Below are 20842 nucleotides of genomic sequence, written 5' to 3' on the forward strand. Positions count from 1 at the left end.
TTAGTTACATCCACATTATCCCTAAAAGTGGTACACGTTTAACAAAATGACCCAAGTGTGTGGGAAAACATGAACAAGGATTTACAACAAACACGTAGCCGTGCAATCGCAGTATTGCAAAATTAACGATTGAAGAGTTAATTTCCAAAATGTTATACATCCATTTAATAATGAAAAAAAAATAGTTGTGCGGTTGTGAAAACGTACAGAACATGTACAGTATAAATCTTATTTCCCAAACGGTACATTTTCCCCTTTAATGTTTTCTTAAATTGTGATATATAACTGAACAACCGTCTGAACTGGCTTTCGGCGTCTAGGAGCGTCTAGGTAACAAAGTTCTTCAGTATACCCTCCCACATTACACAACAGGAGTATACAATCCTGGTCTAATCTCGCTGGGCCCCCGACCCCCAGGCCACCGCTCAATGTTGTCTCTAGCTCATTGCGCAGTGTGTGCTCCATCAACAGGAGAGAACAATCTTGACCGGGGGAGCGGGGGAGTGGGTGACCGTGGGAGGCTAAGGAGTGTCCCAACCATTTTTGGCCGGGATTGTAGCTTTCATAATGTCAGTACTCACGGTAGCAGTACGGCTCGATGTTCAGCCAGTTCTCCCGCTCGGTATCACAGTAGCGCTCGGTTCGCCCGTACAAGTCGTAGTTCTCGTCGCAGGAGTAGATCACCTTCATGTTTTCTGGGGGACCCTGCACATCGATGCTGCCGTGCTTTGGGGTTGGAAGTCCGCCACAAATTTGACTCTCTGAATCAACCAAAAAGAACATGAAATGTCTGGCAAGGTTGGTTTTTCGACCGCACACTCGATTCAGAACAAGGGCGGATCCGGTGGGGGCGGCAACCCCAAAAAAGAAGAAAACGACCCCCCGCCCCCCTTTTTTTTTAAAGTGACGTCACAATAAAGGCAGGCATTGCGTACACCATCATCTTTTCCTAAAAAAAAAAAAGTTAACGTGGTCAGCTGCCTCCGGGTCGCACAACAGAGCATTTTTCGGGGCTCTTGGGCAGGCCCCGAACCCCACGCCGTAATTTTTTCGACCCACTTTTTGGGGGGCCAAATTTGGGTCCCCCCCCCAAAAAAAATATGTACTGGGATCCGCCCTTGATTCAGAATGGCTCTCTGGAAGTCTTTTCGTGCGTCTGGTGTGCACAATGGGTCAGATTGATCCCATTGCGGGACATTCCTTCACCAACCAACAACCGGGCTAGTGATGGTCAGTCAGACGGAGAGTCAGTCGGTCAGTCAGTCGGTCAGTCAGTCACTCCCTCAGTGACTCAGGCTGGCCCTTATCGAGTCCAGCAAAAACAATTGGTCAGAAATGGAAGAAAAGACTCTTCAATTTCACGTGTTCGTCTCTGTTAGCCTACTGTCTTTTTGCTGCCGTATATTTTAAGAGACATTAGCGTATTTTATGAAATGCTGCTGTGGGGGGATCGCCACACCTCCCCCACAGCGAGTCTGTTACCGTCCCAGCATTGAATAATGCCGGTACTCATTTAACACCTGGGTTGAGAGAAGTTATTGAGGTAAAGCGCCTTACTCAAGGCACAACACGCATGGCCACGGTAGGGCTCGAACCCACAACCTCTCGACCGTGAATCCTATACGCTCTCTATACTGGTAGACCACACGTGCCCTCAAAGACTGACAATCTGTGGCTATATATTTTTTTTAAATTGATTGGCCGTCCATAGCTTACCGATACAGTCGTTGTCGATGGAGTTGCCACTCCATTGGCCCTGACGGAACTCTCCTTGGTTCACTTGGGGTGGCTCACACACCCGGTATGGGGAGCCGATGAGGATGAAACTATCTTCGCAGGAAAATTCAACCTGGATAATTCAGAGTGGCAAAGAAAAGTCTTTGAAGCTTCTTAATTATGTTACATAATATTCTCTGTTAATTTTCAGAGTAGACTGTAGAAAATGGAATGTAGGAGAAAACTTGTAGGAGTTTTAATCAAACAGTTTTCCTTTAAAACAGAGATACGCTGTGAATAAACACAATCAGTAGACATTTTTCGCATTAGACATTTTTCGCATTTTCGCATATTTACTGACAACAAAAATCAGTGGGATTGGTGACCAGCCTAATTCACAAGCGAGAATGAGTCAGTTGAAGTTAGTCAGTGACGTACAACGAGGAGAAATATGCTTTTTAAGTTCACGAGTTGGCCATATTTAATCGAAAGCGAATAAAAATGATAGCAATGAAATAAAGTAAATTACAAATTAATACCAATCTGCTCTGATGAATAATTTATGATATGTGATTAAATATAACCAAATGTTTTAAGGCACATTTAAACCAAAAAAAATGAAAGTGAGGCTCAGTGTAACGCATAAACAGTCTGGCACCATCCTATTCAACAGTTTGCAATTTATACAAATGGCTTCTTTGTGAATGAGGTCTATCAACCGGCCGTCTCATGGACTAGCTCAAACAAAAAGAAGGGAAGGAAAAACAGAGCTTTATAGAAAGCATGAAAGCAACCGGTGTACTCATGACAACGTACTCAGGCTTCCAACGGAGTATCATTCCGTGGTTTTGTCGGAAAAGCAAGCACTCAGCATGCGTTTCGCTGCATCAGGTGCGTATGAAATGTGCAGTATAATAGGGATCCTTCAGAGAAGTGCACAAATGCAGTCACTGTTGTTGCTGACTATTTTTATATGGGCCATGCCATGAATTTGGGGTCCGCTTTTTTTCTTGTCCCTGTTACATCTGACGTCTATATTATATAATTCTTTTGCACTCCTTAATTAAAGCAGTCGTCCTCCATACAGGAGTAATTCTGAATAGCAAACTATACCTATCCAACAAATGAAAAAAAGAAATCGTTTGAAGTCATTCCTAAGGAAGCCTGAATTGTAAATGACAAAGTACCAAGGTAACAGGGACAGGACAAGATGTCAAACTTTGGAACCTACATGTACTGAATGACCCGTATGTGATCTCCTCCATCTACGCGAATGATCGTTTGACGGAAACCGATTCAAAAAACAAACCCAGCTGATTTTATTGTTCATTTTCCAGCTTTCTTACAAACAGTCTAGATGACAATGAATTCTTACCTCCGATCCTATCTGGTGGTTTTTATTCCTCAGGAACGTCTTGGTGCCGTTTTTGGGAGTCTTAAGATAGTCACAGGTGATTACTGCAAGAAAAACACAATTAATTTTTCAATGAGCAACGATGGGAAGATTTATTTTTTAGTCATGCAGCTTGGTTAGATTTTCCTGATCAGCATTGTTAGTTAAAATGCTCAAGCCTTAACTGAATTCCGCCATCCTTTCAAAACTGTGCGCCGCTTCAAGCCGCCACAACGATAGTAAACATACAACACACAAGTCTGGAGCTGAGTAGTATATGAAATTAAAAAAAGAAATGGCATATCCCTGTCCATTCCCATGTTTGAATGGCTATTACTCAAGGTTATCATCGGCAAAATGTCATTTCGGCCTCAATACATTTTGTTGAATTAACATCATCACCAAAACACTAGTTCAGTTTCAAAGACGTTTGCAATTATTGTTCTTATCAAACAGACTGATAACGTTACCAGCAAATGATGAGTAAGAACAAAATATCATGCGAGTACAACTGTTTCAGACTTTAACACATTTTTCCCTTGACCACGATTTTGGTTAGGATCCAAACATTAGCCCGTCTAATTGTGTTTGCTTTTTACATTTCTTAACACTTGAATTGCATCCACCTTTTACATAATTTTTATATGAAGCTACGACATGTTCTGATGTGTGGATGTCTGTGTCATTATTCAGGCATCGTTCTAAAAGCTCTCTATTGTTGAGCGAAGTCCATGAGGAGTTGAGTGCACCCAACCGCGAAGGGTTTTTGGTGGCCATTCTGTATTGTTGCCCGCTTCACTCAGAAGCGTGTGGGGGGGCTTATCGTTTTTCTATCAGGAATGATTGGTGAACCAGGTGTATTTTGACCTTAAGCCTATAAGTACAGCAGGAAGTATTGTACAAGTAAACAAAACAATGACTCAAACTCTTGTCTTTATCACCAAATGTCTCAAACGCTCCAAAATATTAAACTTGACTTTATTCCACATGATTCCTGAACCCACTAACGGACTCTCAAACTGTGCAAAAAAATTAAACATGGCTAAGATGAAACATGTGAAAGAAAGTGGGTATTGAATTCTAAAGGTGTTTTGATTTGAAACACTTTTGTTACATGTGGCTGTGGATTTAATATCCCGTATATCGATACCGGGTCTACCCGATGTTCCCCAAACCTATATTCCCCAATACCAATGTTCCCCGAAATCCTTAGGATTAGGGTTAGGGATAGAATTGGGGAACATATAGGTATGTACCCTATCGAGACAGTACTCACAGTCGAAGGAAGCTCCGTAGGCGAGCCAGTACCGATCATAGGCCAGCATGGTGGCTTTGGCCACCTCGATGTTCCCTGTGGTCTGCAGGTCATACTCGCAGAACTGATTGCCTTGGCAGATCCGGACCAGGTCCTCCGGCCGGTCCAACTCCACGTCTGTCGGCGGGGTGAAATCCGGCACGAAGGTAGGGTCCTGGTAGTAGTCGTGGCCCAGCCCCTTTTCGTAGTGAAACAAGGATTGGTCGGAAACTATCTCCCCTGAAAAATGGATGGTAACATGTACATTCCCGTCAAGAACAGGTGTAAGAGAGTCAGTGATGTAAGATAATTTCAATCGCAAGCCAATCTCGAGGCAAATTGCAAGGAAAACCAAGTCACGCTCTGACATGTCCCGGGTCCGATTTGAACCGCGGAATCAGGGGCGTCAATCGCTTCCCAAAAGTAGGGGGACATACCTTGATCAGAACTGATGCGAGCGCGAAGCGCTAAGCCCTTACAGCGTGGGGTTAGGGGCCCGCTAAAATTTGGATTCTAGGTGCTCTGTTGTGTGATCTGAGGCAATTACTTACCGCTTTCTTCCATGCTTTAACTACTATTTCTTAGCAAAAGATAATTATTTTAACATTGTTTTCGAGTCGTTGAATCAGCTACCGGCATTCTGAGCTATAGGCGTGTGGTTCAGAGCCCACTTTAACCACTATTTTCTAAGCAAAAGATACATAGTAGTAGGGCCCTGTAAATCAGACACAAGTTCAAAAATCTGGGGGGACATTTGATATTGTGTCCCCCACCCTTCAAAAAGTGTGGGGGGGGGATGTCCCCCTGTCCCCTCCCCCCCCCCCCCCCAGAATTGAGGCCCATGCTCGGAATCCGCGTCATATTTCAATCCGCGTCATAACCTACATTTCAGGGACAAAGTGCCACTCTTCCGGGTAAAAAAGTCATCTCTTCGGATCATTTTCCGCGACATTTTGACCCTGGAACCCTCGGCAAAAAAAATTGACATTTTGACCCTTAGTATTTCGGTAGTTTCATTCTCGAATGTAATGGTGTCCATATACCTTTAAGAACTAAAAATCAATATTCTATCTAATTGTGAAAGGTTGGGCAAATATATTGTGAAGTATTTCACTCTGCATACTTCGCGATACCTCGTCACACAATTCAGAAACCCCAGAATATCTGCTACAAACACACCCAGCTTTTAAACATGTATACATGGCACCTACAGGATTGACCAAAGTCGTTGTAGAGGGTCTCCGGTGGGTCGTCGGGATCGAACACTTTCCCGGACCTGGAGCGGAGATCGTTTTCCCTGTTGTCGTCCCACGAGCCGAAGAGTCCTGTCACCCAGTTCTATACCAAAGAGACGACAAAACGGAGAGGACAAATTGACGATGATGCAAAACATCGTCGATGATTGACAAATTGACGATGATGCAAAACATGTTACGAGTCATTAAATTACAAGTGTGTGGTCACCATAGTTTGCATAGAATGAAATCGGTACGTGTTGGCATAGATACAGCTTTAAATATGCATTGGATGAAAAAAAGGTACGAAGAACGCTTTTCTGATTAAAAATACCCAGAACGTATCCCTGACTCATTCGGAGTGAAATTGTCTGAATGTCACCTCTTTATGTGCATGAACTTGAAAAAGGGGCGAGTAGAGATACCAACGCTGTAGCCCCTGTCACACAGTGCCGTTCTCTAGCCCCGTGCGGGATACGATGGTTAATTATCACCGAAAAAATAGTGAACGTGGCTGAGATGCGGGAAATAAAAAATATGATTTTGCTCATAGTGCAAATTTGTATTAGCAGACAAAACATAAATTGAAAATTAAGTTAAATTGAACAAAAGAACGCCTCTCGAGGATTGCATTAAAATACTGCAGTGTTAGATTTAGGAACTCGGTATCATTACAAAGCCACTCGAACGATGGTTGAAACCATGGTTGAAACCAAACTCACTGGAGTATTCTACACTTACAACCAGTAGTAATTGGCTTTATAGAATTGGATTCATTTTTTTTTATCAGGACTTGGGAGTAAGAAAAAAAGTAAGAAAAAGTCACCAACTACACGTTGGAAACCAACCCTGAATAGGTAAGGCACCAGGATCTGCGCAGTCAGCATTTCCTGTGTGCCGTTGACGACCACCGACATCTCCGAGTTGATGAATGTCACGATGACCTGGGTCAAGTTCCCCTTCTCCTTCTTCTGGGGAAAGGTTAGGAAGAAATCTGAACGGGAAAGAAATAACACACACGAGTGGTGAGCGGAGAGCAAGGAGTTTACAATTACTGTGAATATCTACGATGGCAGAAAATGGTTCGCTGGGATTGTGCTCAGAGGCTTTGCGCCGAAATGGCAGCATCGAGTCATCACTTCCCACGGAGCTGAGGTGGTCTTTGGAATCGATATTTTATGTGCCTCATTGAGTAGGGGAAAATGCTGCACAGTGCCATCAGCAGCTCTTTCTAACAACCGTGTTCTTATTCTTATTTACAAACTGCACTTGTGATGATTCCAACTGTTGGGGCCATTGGCTTAGGTTGGTGCCATTGCTCTCGTCGGGGCGTAACTTTGTTGTGAAAGGTGCTGGATATACAAAAAGATACCCACTTTCTTCCCGTATGGTGGTCTGGTCATCGATCTCCAGGAGCTCGGTTTCGACGTAAACTTCCAGGACGGTCCGATCGGACTTGCGGATCATGATCTTTTCCTTGTCATCTTGCTGCATCCCCACAGCCGTCAGTACAGTTGCCTTCCTACGTATGCCTTTGGGAACGAGAAGAAACGTCGAAAGATAAGAAAATGATCTAAGTACCTTTAATACAGATGTTTCGATGACGTTAACATAGGCCTATACCGAAGCACGTTTTAAATGTATTCGACTCACTTGAAAAAAAAAAACCACGAAACGATGTTAAGCTTCTCGTATTGACCCTGATTAATCACGGAGCGATTAATTTACCCTTTCGATCGAGGATGTCCTCGAACCGACCCTGAAGTGTGAATTGTGTCTGGGATGCCGACGTGGTTTCGAATAGCGTGTACTCGCCCTTAGCATTAAAGGTGTACTCAACACCGTCGAAGGTCGCAAAGTGAGGGTCTCCGTACACAGACGCTACAATAAAAAAGAAAAATAAACAAAAACAAAATGACAAAAGCAATTAGACACAATCCAACGTCACAATACAAAGTTTCGTCAGCTTGTTGGGTAATGAATCTTAAACATCGGGCTTTAGATACATTATTAAAAGGGATTACTGAGATCCATTAGGCGAAAAAACAAACTTTATAAGTGTTATTTACATAACCCAAACGAAAGCAATATAAAGAAATATAATAACTTTAGGAACAGGTTAACAAAACTCATACGGATAGCAAAGAAAAACTACTACTCTGCTTCATTCGAAAATGTAGAATATAATATTCAAAATACCTGGAAAATTATTAACAATGTATTAAACAAAAACAAAAAGAAGTCGTTGGGTCCCGATTCATTTCTTATAAATAATATTGTACTAGATGATCCAGAACAAATTGCTGAACATTTTAACGAATTCTTTACAAACACTGGTCCTAATTTAGCATCCAAGATTCCTAATTCCCAATTAAACCCTACTGATTTTATTGAAGGTGATTTCCCAAATTCTTTTCTTTATGACTCCAATAACAAACGATGAACTTTTGAAGTGTATCAACGGGTTGCCCGCTAAAAAAAGTCCAGGTCACGACAATTGAGACACTTACCTCATTCAACAAATTTGCGCTTTTATTGCTGAGCCCTTGTTGAAAGTTTTTAATTTATCTTTATCGACTGGAATTGTACTAAATGAATTTAAAATTGCAAAAGTAATGCCTGTATTCAAAAACGGTGACCCTCAGTTAATTTGCAACTACCGCCCTATTTCAATATTACCATGTCTCTCCAAGGTACTTGAGAGACTAGTTGCAAATCGCCTCGAAATCTTTATAACTAAGTACAATATTCTATGTGACTCTCAGTACGGTTTCCGCGCTAATTTCTCAACTCAGATGGCCCTTATTGACCTTGTTGACAAGTTAATAGGTATGGTGTTAGGGGAAAGACCCTGGACTGGTTTAGAAATTATCTTTGTGACAGGAAACAGTTTGTTGAATGGAAAAATAATAAATCAACCCTTAAGTCAGTTACTTGTGGCGTACCACAAGGCTCAATCTTAGGTCCATTACTCTTCCTTATATATGTAAACGATATTTGTAACTCTTCGAAATTGTTATCTTTTATTTTATTTGCGGATGACACAACCGTAGTCACTCTAATTTAAATGAGCTTGTTTTAATTATAGACAAAGAACTTAAGAATGTCTCCATGTGGTTTGAATGTAACAAATTGTCGGTAAATGAAAAGAAAACATGTTTTATGTTATTTTCAAAAAAGTACAATGATGTTGACATTAATCCTTATATTAATAAATCTTAGATAAGCCAAGTAAATCAATCCAAATTTTTAAGTGTCATAATTGACTGTAACCTTTCATGGAAATTACAGTGCCAAAAGGTTCACACATCCATTCCCAGTTATTGGGTGTACTACGTAAACTTCGACATATACTACCTAGAAATGTCCTCTTCTCTATTTATAATACAATTGCATTACCCCATCTTCAATATGGAATTCTAGCATGGGGAAATACCCATAGTACTTATTTGAATAAATTATTAATAGTACAGAAGAAGCTGATGAGAATCATCACAGACTCCGGTTTCAGAGAACACTCTGCGCCCCTTTTTAGACAATATAAAACACTGAATATTTTTGAACTGTACAAATACCATCTAGGAATCCTTATGTTTTAATTCGAAGGTAAACTTCTACCTACACATATCAGGTCCAAGTTTGTGAGGAATCTAGATGTCCATCTATATAACACAAGATCAGCCAAAAAAATTCACATTGGCAAGGCTAGGACCGCATCATTCATGAAAACAGTTAGACACCAAGGCCCTCTTCTTTGGAATCAGCTTACCCCTATACCCTTCTTCCGGACTGTGCATAAATTCAAAAGATATCTAAAAAATCTACTTATTTCCGGTATTATATAAGACGTGCACCCATAATTCACATTTGTATAAGTCACACTCCATCATAATCAAATGTTATATTGTAACTTAGTACAATCCCATGTACATTTCAATTTCCTTCAGTTTTTCTACTATTATGCCAAGTAATTAATTAATTAATTTATTGACCACTGATTTAAACTATAGCTTTAATTGTTGTTTATTTCTTAAGTTATTCACAAACGGGACCAGGCTCTGTATAAGCTTAGGCTTTTTTCCTAGTTTCCCCATCTGTCACCATTTATTTTTAATTGATCAAAGTGTTGTACATGTATTAGCATTCTATTAAGTTTAGTTATTGTTGTAGTAAATAAACTGTTGCATTTGCATTATATTAATTTGTGACAAATGGAAATAAACTAATACAATACAATACAATTAAAATGAAGATAAAATTGCAACAATCCAATCGGTTTGCAGTTCCTCAAAATTCTAACTGAGCTATAACGATACTCCCTTCGCCATTGAGAAATGATGCTTGCATTCCAGTGCAATTTCAGGGCCAAATTTCACAGAAATGCACTGTCCTGTTTCCACCGTTCTTTTTTTTTTTTTAACAACCCTCAAGTTCATGGCCCTCAAAATGCTCTAGAGACTTTGAAGGCATGCACATCTTGATTTGGCCAGCGTTGCTGGCAATTTTTGTTCCATTCATTGGCCTGCAACCCTAGACACCCAAAATGGCATCGTTATTGGCTGAAGATTATTAAGGCCTTCGCCAAGGGGCCAGTTATGAAGGGCGTACGCTACCGCACGACGCAGTGCTGCTATCTACCTACCTGGCCGGACAGTACGGTACCCCCTGCAGTCACGCGTCGGTCTGACTTCCTGGTAATAGTCGCAGTGGTCGCCCCATATGCAGCACATGTAGTATGGGGCCAGGTCGGCGATCCCCGAGGACAACTCGGGCACCTGTAGGGAATAAAGGTGTGTTGGATATAGAAAAGATCTGGCCCTTTTAGTTTCGTCTTTCAAATGAACACTGATTTTGAGCCTGTACCTGGCCTAAAGCTGCTAAACTGTGTGTACTTCCGTATGATTGCCGGAAACCTGATGAGCGTAACTTGCCTTTATACATTTTGTGATTGTATCAATTCCACGAAGTTCTTTGGCTGAAACTGTAATTTTAACATGAATTGCAAGTTGCAGCGTTCGTAAACTCTTTCAATGCCAAAGGTCGTACATGTACGAGATACATTTGTCAGTTCGAAATTGCCAACCTCGCACATGTACGAGGTAATGTTCGTACTTAAAATCGCCAAACCTCGTACATATACGAGGTAGAGTAAGCATGTTATCCAAGGGGGCGCTCTCACTCTTTCTAATAATAGCATTTTCATTCAGGTACGACCTGTATTTATTTGTTTCATTCGAGTTCTTGCGAGAGGGCGCAGCACTTACAGCCCATTTTCGGCAAAAAGTGCGGAATTCCCCTGTGTGCAGGACAGTGTTTTAGGGTGTATCACTATGTGCGTGACTACTATTAAAATTCCATTGTACCAAGGATATACCAGAGAGCAACAATAAGAAACTTAGTGAGTAAAACATATTTACCTTTTTTTCCTTTTTTTTTTTACAGAATTTTGAACAATTAAAAAAAATGCTTGAAGTTGGGTACTTTAGGGTTAAACTTTTCAAATTTCGCGGGCACTGAAAGAGATTATAGTGTGGAGTTCTAAATTCTAATCTACCTTTCCAGCTTCGTTATACGGCAGAATGCCCTCCACGGTGACCCTTCGTGAGAAGCTCCCAGACGAGCTGTCTCCTGCGTAGACTAGATTCTCCCACTCATCGTAGCAGCAGGTTGAGTCATGGCCGGCGGGTCTTTGCAGGTGGAAACGATAAAGAACCAAGTTATTAATTTAATGACGTTATTTAATGACATAACGATCCCCAGGTATACGTTCGCCTCATTGTTGATTACGCCGCTCCAGCCTAGCTAGGATCCACACACAAAGAAAACCATAAATGTGGAGCAAGCTCAGCGCAGCAGCGGCCACTATGTCACTGGTAACTTTGACCGCACCTGCCGTGTAACATCCATGCTATGACTTGCACTGGAGTTCACTCAAGACCAGACGTCTCTAAAACCTTCTAGCGATTGGATCCGTAAAACTTGGTCGACATAGACTACAGTTCCTTCTTCACTGAAGCTACATGCAGTACTAGAGATCACAGTTCACGGTTTCTCGTGTCCCAATGCAGGGCACTTGCCACAAACTTGCAGGGACTGGAACTCCCTGCAGATGAACCCAGCCAGCTATACCCTCCCTTGATACATTCAAATCAGCGTTGAGGGATGTTATTCACCAGCTTCAAGATTTTTCTTTTTAACCTGCACCCCTGCACTGTATATAATATTATATTTTTGGCACAGTGAGTCAAGTGCGTGTATTGTTTTTGGAGTACAATTTGTTGAGATTCTTCTTCTCATCGCAGAAGTTTGCACTTTTTGGAAGAAAGGAAGGAATGGCATTTCAATGTACAGAGATATTACTGGGGAAAAAATGTAACATATTTATAACCGACTTCAATAAACGTCTGCGTTGATATGCAGAGTATGCTTGTGTCGGTGACGTGTTTAAGTTGTGTAAACCAACACTCATTGCGGAAAAAATTGATGAACCATGGACAATGGACGATCCATTGAGAAATCTCTACTACTCAGCAAATACTACCGATTCCAGGCCGGTATTCTAAGCAATATTAAAGCAATCAGTATTTTTCATTGTTTGAAAAAGAAACTAAATGTTGCTGTTTTTTACCAGTTACATATAGTACAACATATTGTGGAATAGTTTTGCGCGGACATCCAGGAACTTCTGCAATCATATCTCGTTCCCAGACCCATTTTCATAAAACTGAACGGTTGTGGAGTCTGGAGTCCTAAATGGTAACACATAGCACCTGATAATTAAACGATACCCGCAGCTGCCCATTCCAATTTGTAAGTGTGGCATCATTTCAATTTAACCATGCGCACTGCATACAAACATGTAGCTGTGGAACCAATGGGACCGGAAATAGTGGACTTGTTCTACATTACCCCCGAGGACAAAAACACAAAGGGAGAACAACAGATCCTTTCAGTCGTCGGGAGTTGGGTCTTTTGTTCAAAACGGTCCTCTGTTTGTGTGCTTAGTCTATGGGAGAGTGTTATATTACTGGGACAAAGGAAAACACAAAGCATTGTCCTCGGGAGTATAGTAAAACAAGAGTGTCTGTGAAGTGGCGCATTTAGCAAATAGGCGCTGTTAATCAGTGGTGCACGCGCGTGTCTGACGCAGACACGTACGTGCCGGATAGTTAAGGGACATCTGTCTTGACAGTACTTACGAAGGAACGATGCTGGCGACGCAGTGGACCACGTCATCCCTGAAACGACAATACTCCTGGGTACGGTCTTGCACGGCGTCGTCCATGTTGCACATGGGGTCAGGCTTGAAGCGCCCCCTGTCGGCCAGTGCCTGAGTCATGTTGCAGGGGCAGTGACGCAGGCTGTTGAGGAGTTCCTCTTCGACTTTAGCCTCTACCTCCCGTTCGTAGAACTCGTCACAGCGGAGGTTGGAGTAGGTCGACGGGTCGTTCTGGAACTTGTCGTTCATGATGTAGCCAAGGAAATGCAGGTCGCTCCAGAGTGCCAGGTCGTCACTGTACAACACACAGAGAAAATGGGAATTCATTATCGAACAAGTTAAGGCCAATGAGCAACATGGTATCCCCTCGTTGCACTCTAAAAACTGTGTTTAGCAGTTAAACACAAGTTGCTATCACTTTGTAAACATGTTTAGAAGGTAACATGGGCGATATCCGGGGGGAGGGCCCCCCAAAAAAGGCGAACCAAATATTTTTTTAAAGTGACGTCGCAATAAAGGCAGGCACTGCGTGCACCACCAGCTTTAAAGTGGTGGTTAAAGTGGTCAGAAATTGCCTCAGATCGCACTACAGAGCATCTAGTATCCAAAAATTTCTCAGGGCCCTTAAGCAGGCACCGAACCCCTAGCCGTAATTGTTGGGACCCACTTTTTGGCCCCCCAAAAATTGTGTTCTGGATCCACCCTTGGAAACTAAACATTGGGTGTCCAATTCCTAGATATCAATGTTCAATGACTATCCATCAATACTCTAATAAACATATTAAGAATTTTAACATGTTTATAAATCGATAGCACGAAAGTGTATAGAAAAGTGTTTAATTGCAAGATACAGTTTTGGCAGTGCGGCGGCAACAGTAACAATGATTGCCGTCAACATGGGCAATTCCTTGTATCTGAGCAGTAGCGCACAACATCACAAACCAGCGAATGTGCTCAAACTGAGTCTTGTTCCCGTTTCGATTAAAATGCAATCTAGATTAAAATGTAATCTATTATACACGATTAAAATGCAATCTAGAGACGATGAACAACCCGACTCCCTCGCGCTTCGTTTTCAGGTCAACCTGTTTGCTTTCTTTACAGCGTGTATTGATTTCAAAAACAAACAAGCAAACATTGCGCAGGTATCATTGAATTGCCCTTTGCCGAAAGTTAGGCTGCACAGCGACCTGTTAAGTCCGCGCTCGGAAACAAATCTTTCCATCTTTAGGCTTATTGCATAAGTACTGTTAACTGCTCTAAGGTTTAGCCCTTGCTATACAGCAAATCTGTTTTTACCAATAAATTTACCCAAACCAAACCGCCAATGTAGCCTGATTAGCATCAATACAAAACATCAGTCGTTTTTCGGTATTTTGTTTAATGTTTTGAAGCCTCTCCTCGATGTGCCCGCAACCTACCGTTTAAAGCGTCGCGTGACCCTGATGACACCGATGCAGTTCCGGTCGTTCACCTGGTAGACGGCCCGCGAAGTCCACGTGTACCGGCCGGTGTTTGGCACAGTATAGGACACCTTATAAATGAAAGTTCATCAATTAATTAAAGGAAAAAAATGTCATCATATTGGTACTTGACAGGTTTATTCTTAACCCTTCCAGAACTCAACGCATCGGAACCCCAACGGCATGTTTTGTTGGAATCTGTCAGGAAAGGTACGCTAAACTGACTTTTACATTGGGATGGCACACCTCCAGAATCAAAGTCAGAAATATGTGTGTGCAGTTTCCCATACGGTGTTGGAATTTGCCAGGATGGGTATGTTCCTAGTAAATCATGCTAGGGAAATCGCCTATTATAAGGCTAAAAGCCACTCACCAAGGGCTACAAAAGCGAGCACAAGGGTCGTTGGTAAAGGGGATTGGTAAAGAGTCTAAAACCTGGAGGAAAATCCTAATTCCTAGAATTTTTTCTGTTCTCGTTGATCAGACACATGTCGGTAAGTCTGCCTTCGAATACTATGCGCTGTACTCATTTGTACGATTTTGTCATGATTTTGGAGTCTTTTTGGTAAACCATCTGCTATAAGTTTGAGAGCTGTTTTTTTGGAACACAGAATTCACTGGGTGTGGTTTTGAGTAAATCTACACGTGTAAAACGTAGGCCTTCGCTGCTTCACCATCATTTTTTCCAACAGATCGTTCCACGGAGATGCTAGCTAGAGTAATGTAGTCACTCCTGAGGTGTCTGTGGGGCAGTATTGTGGTTGAGCCAATCACAAGTCCTGGCAAGTCATTCAATCAATGGGATGGACCCGACAACTACAGTCTGCTGATTTTCGTTTTGTTTTGTTTAACAGACGTAAAGTTTGTACCTCGTCAATCTCTTCCCAGGTAGGCGGCCCGGGCAGGCCAGTATCAGGGTCTATTGGCTCGCCGTAAGCCAACACGTCAATGCGGACCTGGGTGAAGTTGATTAACTTGGGGTCCCACTCGATGGTGACTGGTCGGTCGGCGCGAAGCCACGACTCGCTGTCCGGGTTCACTCGGTTCACGAGCTGGGGTCCGTCTCCGATTTTCACTGCGTGAAATAGGACGGTTAAAAAATGTGTAAAAAGGTCCCAGTGCAGCAATTTGGGCTCATTTCGCTAATCTGCATGAATATAACAGTTACGTTAGAATTATGATTTACTTTAGGAAGAGAGATTTGGTCGTCAGAGCTAAAAGAAAATTTGGGATATACTGAGCATACCCCATGCGCGTGCGTCAGCGAGCTTGACGTATGCTCGGAATTCCCTGGGTAGCGCTGCCGAAATCCCCAAGACTGCATTTGATTCACCCTTTTTTTGATAGCGACTTCCACCGTGGCGGATTTGTCCTAATAGACCATTATCATGTTGCAGCCATTTGGATTTTTCCCGTTCAAATCAACGTAACCAAAGCGAGACTGGACGGGAAAAATAGTCTGGGTCCTTTTCGCACAAAAAATATCATTCAGTACTGTTATTGGACACAGAAAACATGACTGAAATGGTGGCAGCATGATCAAGGTCTATTGTCAGGGACCGGCTGTATTAGGGGAAACTATCCAATATCGAGTCTTGGACCAAGGCCATTCATGGATGCGTCAGTGATTCCTGTTTACACTGCAATACTCACCTATATCGAAGTTGCCTCGGTAGGCCCAGTCCACGCCGTCATTGGTGGACAGGTGAACGTCCATCTGGCGCTTCACCTCAAACAAGGTAGGCGAGAAGCAGTACACCATCCACTTGGTGTGGTAGGTGCAGTTCTGGATGGCCTTGGGCTCATCCACGTCGCCGAAGAGGATCCAATGCTCTCTGGTCCGGTCGAAGCAGGGTCCTGCCAAGAGCAGCCAGGAATGACCAAGCATGGAATCGTAGCGGGGGTAGGTTTTAAACTCACCTAAGGTAGGATAGAGTAAAAAAATAAAAATAATGGTCATTTCGTAAAACAAGTCTTTTTTACGAGGAGGCGGACAAGATGTAGCCTAACTTTCTTTTGTGACAATAGATCCAAGACGGTATGAATCACGCTTGGATTTTACGATACCCAGTGCTATGCTACAATTTTGCAATGAGAGAAAACGAGTAAAGAAGACAAGACAAGCCAAAGACAGATGATTCCAGATTATATTAAATTGCTTCAATTGATGGCTAAAAAATCGCAGCTGTAGTGGTGGAAATCCACTTTTGACGTTCGCATGGAGATATGAACAAGCGGCGCCAGACTAAATGCATAATTGTGATGTGAGTGCTAAATCAAATCAAGAATAGGTAAACCTCGCAAAGTTGGTCCTAGACCTGCCTCACGTCACAAGCGAATGTCAGTCAGTGAGATAGGTAACTCACAAGTGACAGTCTGTCAGTCTGTCAGTCAGTCTGTCAGGCTTGCCCTCTTTGACAAGCCCCCAAAATTAATATATATATATTTTAATTCTGACCTTCTCTGCAGACCGGGTACTGCACGTTGATGCGACTGATTTGATACACGAACATGCCTGTCTCGCCGTTGTTGGTGTTCTGCGGCAGTTTCTTCAGTTCTTGTGATTGGCCGCTGTACAGATTCTCTATGTAGTAATTGTCGTCATCTCCCGCATTGAAACCCATCTGTAATGTCATACATGTTTTTCTTTTTAAATTACAACTTTTTGAAATAACATGCATGCAGGAGTATACACTGTGAATATTTTTTTTAATACATTTTTAATGTACACTTTTACCATCATAATGGTTTATTCTTTATTCATATTATCTTCATTGTTAATTGTTAATTTTATTTTTCCATCATTTTTAAGTGCTGTTTTTTTCTCTTACTATTTTCAAATGTTTTTATTTCATTACAGGACCACAATGTAAAACAGCCTTTGTGCTGATATTTTGTATCCTGTATACAGATTTTGAAATAAATAAATAAATAAATAAATAAATAAATAAATAAATAAAACTTTAGGTATTAAAAACATGAAATACAAGAAAATAGACTGGCACCTAAAAAAAACCAGTTCAACAACCCTTCAGTACTGCATCAATGTGCCAAAAGAAACATTAGGCACCTGTGGTACTCTTCTCTATTTCTACACATTACTCCACAGTCATCCGCCAGACTGATGACAATGAAGAGGTCAGTCTTTTCAAAGAGCTGAAATCACTTGACCGCCCACTCATGTGCAAAATTTTGAAGAAAAGTTTCCTTTAATAACTGAATTGAGTCTTTAAACTTGGTTGATGAAATACTGAAGGCGTTTTCTTTGCTCAATGAACATTTTGCAGAATATGTGCTGGCTATAAAGAGTGAGTAAGCCTGATTTCGTTTTGCATGTTTTTCACCACTCAATGTCACAGTCTGGTTCAAGTCCCGATCCTAGTGAATGTTTGTTTCCAAACCGATTCGTATTTCCTTTTAAATTCCTTTCATGGATAGACCGATACTCTTTCGTGGCGTCACTCTACATTTTGGACACACATTCATCAACAAATTTTTAAAAGCTGGAATCATTTAAAAAGGGAAAACGATAAGACTCACGATCGCTGCATTCCCACCGTTACCAGTGCTGGCCGATCCTCCACTTTCGGTACCGGTAGTCCACTGAATACTTCTATACCGGTAAAAGGCGAACGTTTCAAACTCATCGGTTGCCAAGACAACCTGGAATGTATTCGTCTGCAAACAATAAACCATGTGTAAATGATCAATAATTAAATTTGAATGAGCAGTAATTATTGTTTCGATCGATCACTCAACCAATTACTATTAAGTTGATATGTAAATCATGTTTCGTGGCAATTTAATAGTCCCCACGTTAGCTCACCGTCAGTGGTCCGGTCGTTTTTTTTTTAGTTTACACGCAAGTCGATCAGTTAGTTGTTCGGAACGTCGGCTTGACAGCCGTCAACCGGTTTGTTGGTCTGTCGGTAGGCTTGTACATTTGTGAGTTGATCATTTAGCAGGTGAATCGGTCAGTGGTTGGGGTAGGTCGGTTGCTAGGTGATCGGTCGGTAATCGGTCGGTAAGTAAGTTAGTTGGCCTGTCAGTTTTAGCCTGTTTTTGCTAGGTCGGTTGTTTGAAAACGGAGGCCTTTCAAATTACTTACCGGGGCAGAGCCGCCTTGGTAGCCGAAGAAGCTGACCCCATCCCAGGTAGCGATGACCATGAATTTGGTCCTGAAGTCAGCGTGGTAGATGAAGTACTGGTGGATTGCCCGATCGCACCTGTCCATCAGATCCTTTTCAGTGCTCTGCCGGTAGAAGATCTGTCCGCTCTCCATGATGTCCACGTTGGCGTAGAAAGGAGCTATCAGCATCATTTGTTGTGGGACCTCACCCTGCGTAGAGATATGATACGTGGATCGTAGCTTGGTCAAAATCGAGGACTTTCAGTAATGAATCCGGTGAAGTATAACAACAACTGGGGAAAAGGGAATCTCTTGTGATTCATACATTTGTAGGCCTATGCGGTAGTTAATGTGACTGAAGTTTGTTGTTGCTGTAACTGTAGTTGTTGTTGATGTTGTTGTTTCTGACTTGATTGTTTCTTACTTGATTGTTGCACGTGTTGTAGCATATAAGCTTGTGATATGTTGTTGTTTTTGCTGTTGTTGCTGTGTGTGGTGTTGATGGTGTTGTCGTTGCTGCTATCGTTGTTTCCTCTTGTTGTATTTATCTTGAATGTTTGGTTTTTGATTTTTGCACGTGTTGGATCACATAGCTTGTGATATGTTGTTGTTGTGGGTGGTATTGATGCTGTTGTCGTTGCTGCTATTGTTGTTTCCTCTTGTTGTTTTTGTCTTTATTGTTTTTAATTCTTGCACATGTTGGATCATATAGCTTATGATATATTGTTGTTGATTTTGTTGTTGTTGTTGATGATGATAGTGTTTAGCTGATATTGTTGTTGCTGCTGTTATTGTTTCTTCCTCTAGATTTTGTCTTGAATCTCGCAACAAACTATGTATTAACTTGTTGAAATCGAACAATATGATTTTTGTATGCCCTTTAGTATAATTACTCTGGATCGGTTCCTTTAATTTTAATGACTCAAGTCTAAGTCAAGTAAAAATTACTAAATTTCCTTTTGACAAGAACCTCACCTGGAAAAAAACATATTGACAATATAGCGACCATAAAAAAAAAAAAAAAAAATTGGCATAAGGCCAAAAAAAAAAGATTCGGTCTCTGGTCAGACCAAAGTTCCGGAATTGACGCGGCGACGCGGCTTTTTTTTTTCAAGCTTGGATTGTACAGACAAGGTGGGGTACTATTTTGCTTTTTTGGTGTCCTCATGTACATTGGTGTCCTCCATAATTTGCCTTGTTGCTTTCGATCATTTGCCTTGGTGCAATTTCCCATTCCTTGGTGCTCTTTGGTAAAAAAAAAATTGAGGATGTGCGGAAATTGAGGGCGCTGTTGGAGCTACCGCGGAACATTTTGGAAAAAAAAATGATCGACGCGCATGATTAAAATCGACGCGCGCGCTGACCAGAGACCGACTTATTTTTATTTTTGGCCTAAGGCGAAAAAAAAGTCTTCGGTCTCTGGTATGGAGCTTTCCCCAAAAGTGGTGCCGGACCGCGTTTTTGTTTGTTTTATGTTAACTTGTTTTTTTCCTTCAAATGTCGGCTGATGACTGCAAATGGTGTCCGACTAAATTTAGTACAAAATGTATGGGAACCCAGAGAGGACACATAAAGCTCATACTCGATTGTAACTCCATCTAAAAACACGTTAAACTTGTGCAGCAGCAGGATTCCATTCAAACCAGTGAGTTTGGCGGTTTTGAGACATCATCTTTCTTTGAATAAAAAACTTTTTAATATTACCGACGTGCATGGCTACGGCGACGCACGCACACCTGCAACTTGTGTTTTTTTTTGGCCTAATGAATCGTTTAAAATAATATTATCTCCCCAGTAGAATCTTATTAACTTTGAATAATTGTTTTGTTTTGCCATATTTAAATTATTCATTTTTGACCTGGGGCTGCTCACCATCCAAATGCAACAAACTGTACATTTTGCATTCCGTTCCTTTATAAGCGAATCTGAGTGAATTACAATTCATCGACCTGTACTATTTTAATCTAGGAAAATGTGTGTATTGATTTATAAATGTATGTCGTACACTATCTCCTTGTTTAAACTCCTTTTTTTGCTGGTGTTGGTGTTGTTGTTGGTGGTGTTCGTGTAGGTGTTTTTGTTGCTGTTACTGTTGGTACTGTTGTTGGCGTTGTTGGTGTTGTTGGTGATGATGTTGTTGATAATGATGATTGGAAGATAGAAGAAAAAAAATAATTCTTACAGGAGAATTGGCAGGAATTGGTCCTACTGGGAAAGTTTCCTGTGGCTCGGAGTGATCGTTGACGGCATTATCAAAAGACAAAACGCCGTTGTCATTCACCTGGAGAAGATATAAGTTGTGTATACACTTTATAATATTATATCAAAACCATCGTGCATAAAATTAAACATATAGAAATCGTTATTTACCTAACCATCGGTCATTGAATGTT

At 41.5% G+C, this 20842-nt stretch overlaps 1 protein-coding gene across 1 annotated transcript in view; it reads right to left on the reverse strand.

Moving 5' to 3' along the window:
• Positions 1-20842, reverse strand: part of LOC119735275 (protein mesh-like) — a 29153-nt gene that overhangs the window by 6467 nt on the left and 1844 nt on the right. Inside the window, exons 4-21 of the mRNA XM_038208975.1 lie at positions 20632-20730; positions 18429-18659; positions 17861-17998; positions 16779-16944; positions 15974-16240; positions 15190-15395; positions 14279-14391; positions 12838-13152; positions 11193-11325; positions 10281-10413; positions 7367-7519; positions 7015-7170; positions 6487-6632; positions 5615-5741; positions 4386-4643; positions 3092-3174; positions 1717-1849; positions 582-761 (exon numbers count right to left, since the gene is read on the reverse strand). Of these exons, the coding sequence (XP_038064903.1) occupies positions 582-761; positions 1717-1849; positions 3092-3174; positions 4386-4643; positions 5615-5741; positions 6487-6632; positions 7015-7170; positions 7367-7519; positions 10281-10413; positions 11193-11325; positions 12838-13152; positions 14279-14391; positions 15190-15395; positions 15974-16240; positions 16779-16944; positions 17861-17998; positions 18429-18659; positions 20632-20730 (3037 nt within the window). The remainder of the gene's footprint in view (positions 1-581; positions 762-1716; positions 1850-3091; positions 3175-4385; positions 4644-5614; positions 5742-6486; positions 6633-7014; positions 7171-7366; positions 7520-10280; positions 10414-11192; positions 11326-12837; positions 13153-14278; positions 14392-15189; positions 15396-15973; positions 16241-16778; positions 16945-17860; positions 17999-18428; positions 18660-20631; positions 20731-20842) is intronic.

Source organism: Patiria miniata, unplaced genomic scaffold (assembly GCF_015706575.1).
Source record: "Patiria miniata isolate m_02_andy unplaced genomic scaffold, ASM1570657v1 HiC_scaffold_29, whole genome shotgun sequence".
NCBI classification, from domain to species: Eukaryota; Metazoa; Echinodermata; class Asteroidea; order Valvatida; family Asterinidae; genus Patiria; species Patiria miniata.